At 40.2% G+C, this 15,461-nt stretch overlaps 2 protein-coding genes across 2 annotated transcripts; one reads left to right on the top strand and one right to left on the bottom strand.

Annotated features, from left to right (window-relative positions):
• The first annotated feature begins 34 nt into the window (after positions 1 to 34).
• LOC117264092 (uncharacterized) lies at positions 35 to 7,971 on the top strand. Its single transcript, XM_033637907.2, has 5 exons — positions 35 to 350; positions 1,904 to 2,112; positions 2,800 to 2,994; positions 3,108 to 3,314; positions 5,253 to 7,971. Exons 2-5 carry the CDS (start codon positions 1,909 to 1,911, stop codon positions 6,363 to 6,365), a joined length of 1,719 nt encoding a protein of 572 aa, XP_033493798.1. The 5' UTR covers positions 35 to 350; positions 1,904 to 1,908; the 3' UTR covers positions 6,366 to 7,971.
• Positions 7,972 to 8,056: 85 nt separating this feature from the next.
• On the bottom strand, positions 8,057 to 15,422 carry nelfe (negative elongation factor complex member E). The gene is made up of 11 exons (XM_033637495.2): positions 15,344 to 15,422; positions 14,970 to 15,055; positions 14,396 to 14,465; positions 13,803 to 13,948; positions 13,635 to 13,709; positions 13,185 to 13,222; positions 12,798 to 13,081; positions 12,487 to 12,631; positions 11,926 to 11,980; positions 8,418 to 8,520; positions 8,057 to 8,312 (listed from the first exon to the last, which is right to left on the bottom strand). Exons 2-11 carry the CDS (start codon positions 15,042 to 15,044, stop codon positions 8,236 to 8,238), a joined length of 1,068 nt encoding a protein of 355 aa, XP_033493386.1. The 5' UTR covers positions 15,045 to 15,055; positions 15,344 to 15,422; the 3' UTR covers positions 8,057 to 8,235.
• Positions 15,423 to 15,461: the final 39 nt, after the last annotated feature.

Genomic DNA, 15,461 nt, shown 5'->3' with positions numbered 1-15,461 from the left:
CCTGTGGCCGTTGATTTGAAAACAACTGATCAGAAGTCAGCGTGCGTACTCTGGTTTTACGACTGACCGCAAGGGAAAGCCTCCCACAGAAACCGACTCAAAGTCAGTTTAGTGGCGACAGACCAGCGTTTTGTGTTTACTGTCACGAGATGCGCTTCCTCCAGACAGAGGCCAAAAGTAAACAGAAATCGAGGTAGTAAGGATGGCTAATGGCAGCAGGCATGAGGAAACACAGCCAGCTAACGTCTACTAACATCACCTGAATCAACTGTTAGTTAGCTGTCCTGTCGAAACAAACCCACATTTGTGTTTTTTTAAAGCCCAGGAGACTTTCAGCAAAGGGGAAAGGGGTGAGTGACGGCAAAGTTTGACGGTAACTGGGCAGCTTTTGTTTGTTAATGTGGTTGGTCACGAGCAGATACTAGCAAGCTAACTAAAAGCTAACGCTAGCTAACGTTCAGACACATTAGGCCAGAGGTAAAGGACGAAAACCACTGTGTTGTGATCTCTCTCTCTTAACGGCAGTCGACGAACATGAAATAGCCTCATTTTATGATAGACTTCACTACTCTTAATTAAAACGCAATCAATGCTGAGTCTTTGTAGCTTTCCTTATGCTAACATAGGTTAGCTAACTTTTCAACGTCCCTCGAGTCAAAACTCGTCGACGAAATGTCCATATAGTGATGTGAAACTGGACACCATCTACCTGTATTGTATTGAATTACATTACCACCACATGAAGTGAGTAATAGATTCCTGGTGCAGCTTAAATTTTGCTCTTAAAGCTGCATTAAAATGCTCTGAATTTGGGTTTATTCTTTACTGTTCAGTCTGAATAAATGTTCTGTGACTGGTTATGTTTGCTTGATTCATTATATCGTTATTCATTACATGACCATGTTACTCACAAAGCTGCACGTGTAGGTGTAGTTTGCCCATTTAAAAATATAATGTATTTAATATGAATGAAAATATGCTAAATATCCCACTTTGTTTTGCAACTACAGCACAGCAATTTCCCTTAAGATAAATTAAATGATCTCTTTTTATGATCACTTCATTACTATTATTGAGACATCATCAGTCATCAGTTAGTTTCTAATATTTGATGTGAGCCAGCTAGATGATTTATTAGTATTTGGGATGTGTACTGCAGGTAAGGATAGGATGCTACAGAAGGGCAGCAACAAACATTTATTTTCAATATACAGTAGATAACTCTGACAGTTATCTTCTCAGTTACTCGATTTGTCCTAAAATTTCATAAGATAGTGAAACATGTACATCACGATTTCAGAGAGCCCAAAGTGGCATTTTTAGATTTCCTCAAATATATGACCAACAGTCCAAAACCCAAAGATATTAGGTTTACTATCATATGTGATGAAATAATGTTGCTTATCCTCACATTTGAGAAGGGGATATGATTGATTACCAAATAGATTGGCTAATATCTGTGTCAACTGACTAATCATTTCACCTTTGTTATTCATTCAAAAGGCTGATGTCAGACAGACATTTATGTTATTCAGAGTGACCAACAATTTAAATATATGCATGTATGAAACTAGTTCTCTCCAAAGAAACAATCCTTTAAGTGCCAGATTTCACATAGGAAGAAAAACTAGCTTATAGTCATGCTATATACTCTGAGCATTTGACTTTTTACAGTCCAAACATATACGCTGTCTGACTGCATTCCAGGTTCTGCTACAGTGCAATCTTGAGTTCATGTGGGGCTACGCAGGAACATGAGCCGTCTTAGGTCTCAGTGTGTTTCAGATCATGTGGCCATAATGTACCTTGTATTGAACACTCTGAGTGTCTGCTTTTTTAATCTGTAATTTGAAAGATTTAAAGATTAAATTGTGATAACTATGCCTTTTTTCCCTCTCTTCAGGAAAGATGGAGATGCTGTGTTTTCGGTTACCGGGGCACGGGGACACTACCCTGAAGCACCTGAATTCACTGAGGTCTCGTCAGCATTTCTGTGACATCACCATTGTGGCCAGTAATAACCAGACTTTCAGGGGGCATAAGGTGGTGCTGGCAGCCTGCTCGCCCTTCTTAAGGGACCAGTTCCTCCTCAACCCTTCCCCCAAGCTTCAGGTACACAAATGTCAATGCACACAATGTCACACTAGGCTCGTTCGAGATGAGCCAGGCATGCGCAGATTTGATCACCGGTGATCACCGCACAATACATGACACTTAGTTTTGTGTCGGACTTCACCCAGATTTGCTCTGACGTCATACAAAAATGGACAGCGATAATCTCGGGAGAGCGAGGCGGGGTTGTCTTGTTTTTTTGTTTTTTTTTTTACTCTGAAAATATTAACCTTACAGTCAGACACAATTTATTTAGCCTCTGTAGTTGAAGGGACAGGTCTGCTCTGCAGCAGCAAATTAATATGATGCTGATTTACATGAGAATTCATGCCAAATGGAGATTGAGCCATGAACATAAATCACAGATTGCCTGTAAAACATTTTAATAAATCAGTCTATTACAATTAAAACGAGTGGAGACTGAGAACAAACTGGTTTTTAATAAATTTACATCATATCGGACAGGATGTGAATGTTTCTGTGACTTCCTGTACGGACTAAAGGCTGCTGGAAACTCTCAGGAAACTGTCCGACTTCACCGCAGCTTGCACCGCCCCCTGCTGTAGCCGCCTGCTCTCGTCCACTTTCCAGGCGAGGCGCAGTTCATCTCAAACGAGCCTAACATCAACTTTGTCATCATGTCTCAACAGTGCTTCTGTATGTTATTTATTTCACGTGTTTACCCAGGTGTCGATGCTGTACAGCTCCTCAGTGGTGTGTGATCTCCTTCAGTCTTGTTACACTGGCGTCCTGCAGTTTAACCCAGAGGAGATTGTCAACTACCTGACCGCTGCCAGCTACTTACAGATGGAGCATATTGTGGAGCGCTGTCGAGGAGCATTGAAGAAGTATGTGCAGCTGAAAAGCCCCAGTCCACCAAAGGTCAGTAATCCATAAAAATAATATTCATTCTAGTTTTTACATGTTTTGTGCAGTGATGAAAAAGTATTTGTTTTCAATCTCATAATGTATACTTTGTCCTTACCTTCCTGTAGATGACTTCAGAGGAGAGCCAGCCTCGGCCATTGATTGTCAGCGCAAGCGTTTATTCTGGTGCGTCTCCTCCCACCAGCCGACCCTCCCCTGGGCACCCACACAGTCCTGCAGTTCGCTCGGTGGAGGAGAACAGTGGCGACATGTCTGCCCAGGGTAGCAGTCAACACCACGATGGCAGTCCAATACTGGATGAGCCGTACATTAAGGTTTGTGTGTGTGTGTGTGTGTGTGTGTGTGTGTGTGTGTGTTAAAGACCAGGGACCCTTTTAATCTACATTTAATTTATAAATCTACAGTGTTCATGTCATAATGATAATAACTTATATAGTGTTTTAAGCCAAAACAGTAAAAATTTGATTAAAAATAATTTAGAAGTATAACAGTATGCATAGTACAAAGAGCATATAAAAATAAAACCAGAACAGCATGAAAATGGCTTTTGGATGGAAGTGAGTACACTGATTCATTTAATTGATATTGTTCAGTTAAAATGTTATGTCACCTTTTAGCCTACAAAGGGACAGTATTTAGCCCCTTTTGCAGTGCCTGTTCAAAGTGGGAGTAACACGCTGTTATGCTGCTACAGGGAGTTAAATTGCTGAATCAGTGTGTGTATAAACAACAGCTGGCAGGAAGGGTGTGACGTTTGGCGTGTTATGTGTGTGACCCACCGCGGGAAATGTAAAAAGCAGTTGTTAGCAGTTAGCGACTAACTCAAAGAAGAAAAACAGCGTCTGAAAATGTCCACAAATTGGGAAAACAACGAGATTCGGTTTAGCTCAGTTTGGTTCAGTTGTTGCCATGTTATGCTATTGCTATTGTTTAGATAGCGTTCCCGACGCATGTGTTATATGTCACGTGAGAGGCTGATGCTGTTGGTTTGGTTCTGCTAATGGCAATCATTCACTGGAGCAGAATGATGCCACTGTTGTTGGGTTCTGTGCAAAGGAGGCATAAAGAAGGGACTTTGTAGCTGCCCTATAATGCAATCTCTGTGTAAAAAGGCTTTAAGATACACAAAAGTTTCCCCAACCAGCTTTTAGTTGGTCACTGGTGTGAATTGCCACACTGGTGTTCTTTCGGTCCTGTTGAGATGTTTTCAAAGCAACAAATGTTAGCAAGTGAGAAAGACCTCCCTGTTCCTGCCTACAGAGGCAGAGGATGGATTAATGAAAAGTTGAAGAAGCACAGGATCAACACAGAAGAGAGGTTTTCAGGGACCATCTGTGTTCATTGCCTGTGTCTGTTTTTGAAAGTTCACAGTAGAACACCAGTATAAACACAACACCTGCCAGCTCATTTCATGACACTTGTAGTCCCGAAACAGTTAATCAATCAAAACAAATTAATTACCAACAATTTTAGTAGCTGTAGAAAGTGATTTGTCAAGACAATGCTGTTGATACAGCCAATACTGGTTTTAACTTCTCAAATGTGAGGCTTTGCTGCTTCTCTCTGTTTTGTAAGTTAAAAGGTGCTATTGTGATACAGTAGCCTTCCTCCATCCATTGCATCAGCTTCCCCATACAGCTGTTGCTTGAAGCACAAGTGATTGCCAGTTTGTTGCACAACCTGCAGATTTCATCTTTGAGTGCACAGACTCAATCATGTCAAGTGATAAATGTTTTGTGGTAGTATAATGAATTCATTTTTCAACATGTAGCTATGCATGAGCTCTAGATTGAGGTTACTTTGTGCGGTGGTGTTTGAAGAATCATGTAACATATTCTAATGTTATGATAATCTTAAGACCGGGGTTGGAAATTAACTTTATTGTCCACCTGCCACTCTGGCTGGTGAACAGATGATCATTGTTTTTTGGCTGGTGGTGAGTGAAGAAAATCCAGCAGCCACTTGCTCATTTTACCAGCATTTGGCTGGTGCTAATGTCCATCTGTGCTAGCTAGCTTTAGGTAACAAAAGTGGTAACCAAACGTCAGACATCTTACAGGTAAACAAAATATTCATCTTGGACATGGCAAAGTTATGATTAATTCACAATCATAATACATACATAAAATGTTAGCAATAAAACCTTTAATCTCTTGGGGTTTTGGACTGTTGGTGGTTGGACAGAGCAAGCAATTTTTATAGACCCAATAAATCTTTTACAGCACTTCACACTTTTCTCATTTCTGTTCCAGCTCAACACATCGGACGATGAACAGGCCAGAGAGGACTACGAAATGATCAGAATGTTTGAAGAGGAGGAGAGAAGACACAAAGAGGAGGAGAGAAGACACAAAGAGGATGAGAGAGGAGCTCCCTCTGATGGACCTCAAGAGTTGTGCTATCCAGAGACAGAAGGTGTTGTGATTGGAGAAGGCGGTGAATATGACCTGAATCCAACAGAAGAAGGTCTCAGTACAGGAGGACTTTCAGTGGAGGGGCTGCGTGCTTTCAGACGCAGGTCTGACCCTAAGATTGGCCAGGGCAGAGGGAGAGGCAGGGGGCGGGGTTTTAAGAGGAGAAGGTGGGTGTCATCACAGGAGAAAAGACCTCTAGGCATGGCTCACCACCAGGATTTGTGGTACCTATCAACAGCAGGGATGGGAGGGAATTTTGGCTTGGACTACAGCCAAGAAGGGCTTAAGACAGGAAGTTACGTCTCAGTTGAGCTCCCGCAGTTAGACTTCAGCATGGGTGATGCTCAGGGAGAAAAGGTCTCACCACTGGCTACCAACAGTTTGACCCAGTACACCCTGGAGGAGTCTAGTCCTGGTGAGGGGAGTTCAGGGCTGACAGCTGTTGGTACAAACGAGGGAGGGGATGAGTCCGTCGCCGTGGTGGGATCCACCTCCAGTGTAGCCGGGCCTGTAATCTGTGAGCACTGTGGCATGACGTTCCCTTCAGCCCACTCCCTCGCCATCCACTCCCGCTCCACTCACCTACTGTACGCCTGCCCCTGCTGCGGCAAACACTTCCACCACTCCGCCAACCTCACCCGACACATGGCCGTGCACCGAGGCGCCGGCAAAACCCACCAGTGCCCTCTGTGCTACAAGACTTTCACTCAAAAGTCCACACTGATAGACCACATGAACCTCCACAGTGGTGAGCGACCGCACCGCTGCGCATACTGCCACGCCCGCTTTGCCCACAAGCCCGCCTTACGACGCCACCTGAAGGAGCAACACGGAAAAACCACAGGGCAGAACTCCCTGCATGAGCAGGAGGAAAGGGAGAGAGCCGGAGGAAGAATAAGGGAGGAAGAGCAAGAATGCCTCGTTACTGAACAGGTGTCACAGACCGTTTAGAGACAGTCAAGTGTCTGAGCATCTTTGCAGAGAGAGGAGTGTGATGAGTCCAGTGGGAGGTCAGTCAGTGGGGTCACATTCCCCATGCAGATAGTAAGCGTTAAGTGCCGGAAACTGGCTGCAAGGCCTTTAAAATGTCAGACTGTGAAAACAAAAACCCTTTTAAATAAAATGTGTTTCAAATTTGCATTTGAATAAGTAATGGACATGGGTAAAAATGACCAAGACTGTCGTCCATCCTCCCGTGGTGAGACAAGAGGCCTTTTTCACAGCAGACATTTTGACTTGTTACAGTAAGAATAACACATTTTATCGATATCATTAATGATGGCTCCATAGAAACAGATTGAGAGTAAACATAGCAGGATGGTCAGAGCGGCAGCCATTGTTGTGTACTGTCATTGCAACAGTTGCAACCAACTTGCAGTAAGTTGCAAACTCACTGAGATGAGGTTTTGCAGCAACGACCAAACAAACAGTGGAGTAGCAACGTTATGTTTTCAAATACGCAATCCATAACTTTTAAAGTATTGCCTTAACTGTTATTTATCTTTATATTTAATGCTTTTAATTGCATTCAGCTGTCATTACGTATGGCTGTGGAAATTAGTAACCTCTGTACAAATAATTCATTACATTTCTGCAAACTGTGATCACTGTAAAATCTCTAATCATTTTTAACGTCAGAAGGATGATCGATATGCTGAAACTGACTTAACAAGGTGCTTCAAAATATCATTAACAAAGAGATGACGGCAAAATGTAGGCCTAATTTAAAAGGAATGATGAAATTAATTGATCCTTCATATACATACCAATGTTTTTCCATGTCCCATAAATAGGATCTCTTGAATTACATTTAATCTCGTCCTATCACATCACCTGCAGCTATCTCAGCTAGAAGTGTGTGTACACTGGTCTGAAGATTGCGTGAGGTGCGCATTTTCACCGCCTTTTCTTCTTTTAGTGTGAGGAAAAGTGCACACAAGGTTTTTGTGCGTACACATTGTTTAAGTGTCTGGCCTCAGGATCCTGAAACTGAAGCAGTGAAATGGAACTATCATTAATTTTTTATTATTGCTACCTGTTACTTTTCCTGCTGTGACATTTCAAAATGTCCTCGGTGACAAAAGCATATTGGGTTTCACGTGTCTTAAAATAGTCTCATTAGTTTGAACTGTAAACTTGAATATATGAAACGTTCGGTGCGACGACTGGCCAGTTCACAGAAAAGATGTAAATGAGTGTAAATAAAAGAATATGAAAGTCTCCTCTTAGTTACATGAAAACAGTCAACTGTATAATATACTGATGGTAGTGGTGTTGTCTTCACACTGAGCCTGAGCGGCATCTCTCTCTCTCTCCCTCGTTAGTTTTGTTACAGGTGCTGTTCTTTCAAACTTTTGAAGATCTAATACAACTTATTCCTCTGTTGAAAAACGTTTAGCTGATACATTTTGAAAGTGGGATTTCTAAGGATTCATGGTTACTTTACTCTGGCTTTTGTGTGATCGACTGCCCTTCTAGTGTTTGGAAGGGCAAAATTGGTCTCAGGTCATCTGTGCCTTTCTGTTAATAAACATATAATAACACACACCTAATAAAATGTGTCGTAGGTCTTCTTTGTTGTTCAGTAGTTTCCACTTTGTGTCTAGTTGATGTAAGGCTCATGGAAATCTCACTCAAGGTAACACTGTATGAAAACTTTTTATTGAGCTCCACAAACAGCATCTCAGTTTCATGAGCTGCACACAGCATCAACGTGATCTAATCCAAGAGACAACAGATGACTTTGTATGACACTTACAGGAGCCAGCTAACACGCCATTAAAACAAAAAACATGAAAAGCAAGATGCCAAAATAAAAAAATCATCCCAGGAAATCTTCACTGTACACGACTTGATTCCTCTTGTCTCTGTAGGAGCCCTTGGTGCTGTTCTGCACAGCTGTGAGAGAAGAGAGACATTGTTGAAGGTTAATCCACGCTGTGCAGACACACGCAGAGAGAGTCTGATCATCGTCTAAACAAACAATGCGAGCGCCGCGTTTACCCAGTGAAGCCCAGACAGATTTGCCGGTGGCAGCATCCAGCATGGGCTGCTTCCTGGCGATGCTGACTTTGATGTGAACGTCTCCCACCGTGGCTCCGTTCAACTGTGAGAAACAAACAGAGAGGTGAGTTTGGAGTCTGCTTCGTGTAAGCAGGGATTCCCCACAACCTCAGGCTGTCCTCAGGTTAACTATTAGATATATGAGACATTTTGACTTGAATGGGCCACACCTCCTAAAGTCAATTAGGGAAGACATTAAGAGATGGACAGTTCTCCCCATTTCATTATGGGGTAGAGCAGAAGTGATTAAAATGAATATTTTACCAAGATTATCATTTCTGATCTCAGCTATACCGCTTAAATTTCCCTCTCATTGGTTTAAAGAAATTAATAAGATTTTTACTGCTTTTTTGTGGAGGGATAAGAAACCCAGAATAAGTTACAAAAGATTAATGAGACCAAGAAGAACTGGTGGTTTAGCAATACCGGATGTCTACTCATATTATTTGGCTTATAATGTAAGATTTCCTCTGTCATGGGCCTATACATGTAAGAGTGATGTTGGCAGTTGGAAATGGATCGAAGAGAAGATTATATCTGAATATGATAAGTCTGTCTCTTTATCAGCATTATGGTATCACCCTAAAATCACCCTGAAAATGGACAATCATTTAATACGATTTTCTTGTGAGATAGTTAAACTTATACAAAAACGTTTAGCCTTTGATGGGGCATCTTTGCCATCATGTCCCATATGGAACAACCACCTTCTACTGGCTGGAGGCAGACCACTGATAAACAACAAATGGCAGTGCTGTGGCATAAATGAATTGGGGCAGATTGTGAAGGATGGAGATATGGTACCTTTTAACGAGTTAAAAAAGTTGTACAATCTAAGAGATGTTGAATTTTTGTCATATCTACAGTTAAGATCAATTCTAAGGTCACACATCTCCAAGAATATGCCCATGGGGCTTAATAGAGAACTTGATAATAAATTGAGACAGATTGCCTCAGGAAGGAGGGTAGTTTCAGCAGTGTATGGGTTGTTGTGCCTCACCTCTTCGGACAGCCTAGCTTCCATCAAACATCAGTGGGAGAGGGATTTGGGTGTATCCCTGACTTATGCCCAATGGGAGTCTGTTTTAAGGAATACAACTATGGTGTCTAAATGTGCTCGATATAAAATTTTACAAATGAAAATCGTGCATAGGGCATACATTACACCATGTAGACTACAAAAAATTGATCACTCCCTTTCCCATTTATGTTGGCATGGCTGTGGTGGGGCAGGATCACTTATGCATCTGTTGTGGCATTGTCCCCCAGTGAGATGTTTTTGGGACAAGGTGATATTAAGCTTGTCTTCTATTCTAGATGTGAAAATACCTTTGTGTCCATCAGTTTGCCTCTTAGGCACAAGGATAGAAAGTATACAATCAAAGCTTACACACCATATTATTGCTCTAGCTTATATGTCAGTTAAGCGTATAATTCTGATGAATTGGAAATCACACAAACCAAACTGCTTCAACATAGATAATTGGTTAAAAGACTTTCTGAATCTATTATCAATGGAACGGGCAGCTTCAACTCTTTTTGAATATGACCATGGTGGCGATGGACCCTGGATTTTTATAAGATCTTATCTAGGGAAAATGGTTGAAAACGGTGATTGAACTTTATGGTATCTGTTCTGCGCACCCCCCCCCCCCCCCCCCCCCCCCCAAAATGTCCTGTTTGATTTTGTATTTTTGTATAGTACTGTTGTTGTGTTATTGTCTAACAGTATGTATGTTATATGTGGTATGTCTGTATGTCGTCTTTTGTTATATGTCAAATTAAAATTATTAATTAATTAACAAAAAAAAAAAAAAAAAAAAAAAAAAAAAAAAAGATATATGAGACAGTAAAAAAAAGTATGCCCATGATTGTGTAATTACTTATTAGGAATGAATGAATGATCTTTAATGTCAATATACTCAGGTACAATGAAATTTCACAAGGCTTCTCTCAATAGTTAAAATAACATCAAACAAAAACAGTAAAAAAGCAGTAATAGCCACATATCAGGACTTTTGCAACTTCAGGATAAAATAAAAGGTACTTGTTAAAATAAATGTGCACATTTTTGTAATTAACCATGATATCTGCTGTTAATTAGCCTCATAATAAAGGCAAAAATCATTCATTTAATCCCAGGGCTGTATACTGGCAAAATTTGGGGATTTGCTATTTAATATGTTGCGATATATTGTAAAATTGTAACCAAGGTGACGTATTACGACTTTTTAAAATCTTATATTGGGAAAACAATGCTGTCAGTGTTCGCAGTGTGCACTTACTGACCCTTCATGTTTCATGGGCCAGTGTTCTTTGTGTATACGCTAGCGATATATTGTGATGTTGGAGTGGTTGAGTCAGATGACTAAGGCTAGATTACAACAATATAGGATCTAGTGATGGGGGGTTAAATGACACAAAATGAACCACTGCCACGAATCCCAATTATAAATTGCAACTTTATCACAAAACATAATATAGCTATATCTTTAAATTATCTCACATGTCACAAACTTGGGCTGCACAATTAATCAAAATATTATTGAAATTGTAATATGGCAATTATCCTTTTTGGTAAAGGTAAAATGATCAGTAGCACTGTGGTGCTGCAGAGATGCCGAGATGACTTAAGGGAACATGCTTGTTTGGTACAAAAAAAAAAAAACAGCAAAAATCACAGTCACCATTTTTATATTTTTTTTAGTGAAAATGAAATGCAAAAATTGCCGTTACCACTACATTTGTGACGTATATTGCAATATTCATCAAAATAATTATAATTTTTTTTTTTTTTTTTACACATTGTGCCGCCCTATCACAAATCCTATTTTTACATTTTAGACTAAAATTTCCTGCCAATGACCAAGTTCACTGGTTAACTGCCTACAAAAGAGAGAAAATACATCTAGAAAAAAACAATACCATCTCCATGCACTAATATGAATTAAAGTCAGAAAGTAAGTTTGACCCACTTTGGGTTGGTGCCCAAAGGAGCCCAAGAAACACTGTAGTAGTCTGTAGACGCGCAGAAAAAGATGGAGGCCATTCACGTTTAATGCCAGAGAACATCTTTGAGCATTGACAAAGTTTAAGATCTCCCCATCTTTAGATGACCATCATACTAAGGTCTAGTATTAACTGAGTAATATTAAAAGTAATTATATTTGGCAGTCTCTAAATATCATATCTACACTAGTAATAACGATATACTCAGATTGTGATAAACAAAAAACGCCAGTACCTGCAACTACTGAACTCTATAAGAGTACTTTTTACATATTGTTTTAATGGTCTGCTGATTGGCTTCTCTACTCTGAATTACATTTACGTTTTAATCTAATTTCTGGGTTGAATCCTGTTTTGTAGGTTGCTGTGTTATTATTAATCATGGAAGAAGATTATATGTATGCATTGTCTGTTTTTTCTTATAAATGATAACACCAACCTCAGCTACAGCCTGGTCTGCAGACTCCATCTTCTCAAAAGTGATAAATGCACAACTAGAAAAAGAAACAGAAAAAAAATCACAACTGTTTTGTATATGCAATAAGACAGCTATACATTTATAACAGTAAGGCTGCACAATATGAGGAAAATGTGCCAAATGTTGACTGATTTCATTGATTGGTTGATATGTGTAACATTGAATATAACTATAACAATATTACTAGTGATAAATAAACAGAGATTAAAGTGTACTCAGGTCTGTCTTTCAGTAAACTGCTAAAATACCACAAATTGCTTGTTGAATTAAAATGAACAAATTTAACACTGAACTGAAAACAAAAGAATGATAGCTACATTTTAAAGTGCAGTTTTCTATTGATACCCTCAGCTAACTCAAAAAAATATTGTCGGAAATATCTTCTTCAGAAACACATATCTCTTTTGTGATGTGTTTATCGCACAAGTTGACACAGTGACGATGGTTAAAAAAATGACATATTGTGCAGCCCTACATAAAAGTAGGTAGAGATGACCATTATGTTTACACAAGGTTCCATACTTGCGCGGGTTGTCCATGGAGAGGTCGATGATGTTTCCATGTTGAGAGAAGGCAGAACGCAGGTTGTCCTCGCCGAGCCCAGAGCCATAAACATACACGGTATTCCCCTTTCGTACTCCTCTCCGCTCTGGGTATGAGTCTGACCCTGAGAATAAAAACATGGGAGAAAAATCATTTGTGTCCCAGCATGCAAATCACAACCACCACCACCACTCTATACCCACATCATGACTTGGCTCTGCACTGAATTCATATATGTAGAGATATTTCTGCCTTCCTTATAGTTGTTTTTTCCTTTGTTGGTTACTCACGTCTGAATGGTCCATCTCGCTCTCTGTCCCGTTCCCTGTCGCGGTCTCGATCCCTGTCTCTGCTTCGGTCTCTGTCTCTTTCTCGGTCCCGCTCCCTGTCTCTGTCCCTGTCCCTGCCTCTGTCTCTGTCTCTATCCCTCTCCCGGTCTCTATCTCGGTCTCTGTCCCGCTCTCTATCCAGCTCTCGGTCGCGGTCTCGCTCTCTCTCTCTGTCCATATCGCGGCTGGTTGACATGCCACCTCCATCCTCTTCATCCCGGTATCGGTCGCTTGAGCTGACAAAGCTGCAGGGGGCACACAGATGAAATGATGTCACACCCACAGATACTCACTGTCAGTGTATTAAACAGTTTGTTTTGCTTGTTCACCATGGTTTTAAGACATTACCTCTCATACAGAGACTTCCTGTGGGCTCTCTTCCCAGACTAGGAGAAGCACACATATGACAACACCAGAGTAAGCTGTGCATTTTGTTTTCTGTTAAAGTGCAACATAAGAGCACTGCAGCTTTTTCCGCAACCTCTTTTTTCAGATCTTGTAATTGCAAATGTGTAAATGTGCATAATATGGCATATATGGCTTTTTAACACTACAGTTAGGCGTGACCTTTGACAGAAATTTGACATAAGGCATGTAACTCTGAGTAGAAAACAATAGCCTGAATGTGTGGCCATGTGATCAGGTCACCACTGGAAGAAGTAAACTTTGCATTGGCTATTTTTTCCCAGTAATATTCAAAATTTGAGGATTTGATGCTACTCAAAAAAAGAAACCTATAAATTTAGGAGACACCAATTGCAGCCATGTTTTTATCATGTTTTTTTTTATCCTCTGTACCTCAGGTTGTTCTTCATCTGTAGACACGCTCCTTTGGAACGGTAAGAAAGCAGGAACTGGGCCTTTCTCAGGATCCTGTAGCAGACAAAGAGCAACAGTTTAACAAATGAACAAACAAAACAGCTAAACATCACCTGAGACAGCACCGTCTAAGGAGTGATAGCTCACCTTGAGTTTAATTTCCAGCATTCGAGAGCGTTTAAAGCCCGAGTTCTTGTTTTCCGATTTGATGGCGCTGATGGCACCTGACTTGATCAGCATCTTTGCTTGCTCTGTCGCCGTTGCAGTGTCAACAACAGGCTGGTCTGACAAAGCTGTAATGAAAAGTTAACAAAATTATACCCAGAGTTGAAGTAGATTAAAATAGGTTAAAGTAAAATACATGCTGCTTTAGCAGAAATAAAAATTAGGCCTCCAGAAGCCTTGAAATTTTAAATAGGGTCGACTTGAGTGAGTATAAGGATACAAATAGGCATGCAGGTCATAAATATTTTGTCCAATTATTTGTTCTATTTATGGCAAAAACATTATTGTGTTTATTATTGACGTTGTGTTGTCATTTCCTGTTTTTAATTCTTGTGGACAGGACATATTCATACATGAGTCAACAGGTGGCATTGTACAAATAAAAGATATTCCATAAATCAGTTAATTAAATTATACACACTAGGAACAATGGTGGCCAGTAAACACAAGGTTTATTTTCTTTATGTGTGAGAGGACAAGTACACAAATTGTGGAGTGGAGTCAAATGCACTTACTTCGTTTCAATCCACTCTGGTTTGTCTGGTTGGTTGAACTCTGCTTCTTCAAGGCGAGCAGCGCCTTTTTCTGAGAAGACAGTGAACAAAGTTTAGTGCTAAAATAACAGTGATTATGAGGAGACTTGTTATAATTGAGAAATTAATTCAACACTTGCCATTAAAGGGGAATGTTTGAATGTTATTTCCTTAGCCTAGAAAACGTCAATCAAGATTTGTGAACATGAGCTACTGTCTCTCAAAGCCAGAAGCCAGAGCAGTATGTCTTGAATTTGTGACTTAAAGTATAAAGTCTGGAGCTGCTCCACAACAAGTGGGAGCCTGATTTTATGGACCCACAGAATATTTGTTTTCTATGTTATACCCAAATGAGCTTTATTCAATTATTCTATATTTTTGGACTGTTTTAGACCAGAGAAATAACATGTATGAACTCTGAAAATGGGTGCCGTCCCCCTTTAAAACATATGTGACATTGCTACACATCCACAACTTAATTGAAAATGCCAAAGTCTTACATTTCACAGACTACCATGGTTTTAAGGGATGTGACACCGAGCTTCCATTTATTTACCTTTTTCTTGAGTTTAGCATATTTCTTTTGCAGAGCCTCCTCTTCCTCCGTCAGACTACTTGGAAACACCACCATGACAACAACAGCTACGACACATACAAATGCATTAGCAGCTGGTGACAAATACAGCAGGAGTAGTAACGCAAAATAGGCATTGACAAATTATTGTCATCCGTTAACAGATGCTAGCCTGTAAGCTAATAAGGTCTGCAGGCAGAAACCACAACTTCTTTCTGATAATATAAATGTAGTTAGCTAATTTAGACCACATTAAAAAGTAAACTAACAGCCTGCCAGAATAATAAAACAACTGTGGTCTTTTAAAACTACCTTAAACGACGGTTATTATATTTTATCAAATCCATTTCACTTACCAGATTCAAACGGTGCCGTCTGAACGAAAACACCGACGCGTAGATATGACGTTGATGCTTCTGATGGCGTTTAACTTTTTTTTTAAAACAAAAAATTGGATACACACAACGACATCCC

The sequence above is a fragment of the Epinephelus lanceolatus genome, chromosome 16 (genome assembly GCF_041903045.1).
Source record: "Epinephelus lanceolatus isolate andai-2023 chromosome 16, ASM4190304v1, whole genome shotgun sequence".
In the NCBI taxonomy this organism is placed as follows: domain Eukaryota; kingdom Metazoa; phylum Chordata; class Actinopteri; order Perciformes; family Serranidae; genus Epinephelus; species Epinephelus lanceolatus.
This window is presented reverse-complemented; position numbering and strand designations above follow the sequence as displayed.

Excerpts from the sequence above, each read along its gene's own strand:
- LOC117264092 (XM_033637907.2), top strand. The coding sequence starts at position 1,909 with ATGGAGATGCTGTGTTTTCGGTTACCGGGGCACGGGGACACTACCCTG. Across the intron at positions 2,995-3,107 it reads AAAGCCCCAGTCCACCAAAG|ATGACTTCAGAGGAGAGCCA; the intron begins GTCAGTAATCCA and ends ACCTTCCTGTAG. Across the intron at positions 3,315-5,252 it reads TGGATGAGCCGTACATTAAG|CTCAACACATCGGACGATGA; the intron begins GTTTGTGTGTGT and ends TTTCTGTTCCAG.
- nelfe (XM_033637495.2), bottom strand. The coding sequence starts at position 15,044 with ATGGTGGTGTTTCCAAGTAGTCTGACGGAGGAAGAGGAGGCTCTGCAA. Across the intron at positions 13,082-13,184 it reads AGGAAGTCTCTGTATGAGAG|CTTTGTCAGCTCAAGCGACC; the intron begins GTAATGTCTTAA and ends TGCCCCCTGCAG. Across the intron at positions 8,313-8,417 it reads ATCTGTCTGGGCTTCACTGG|CTGTGCAGAACAGCACCAAG; the intron begins GTAAACGCGGCG and ends CTTCTCTCACAG.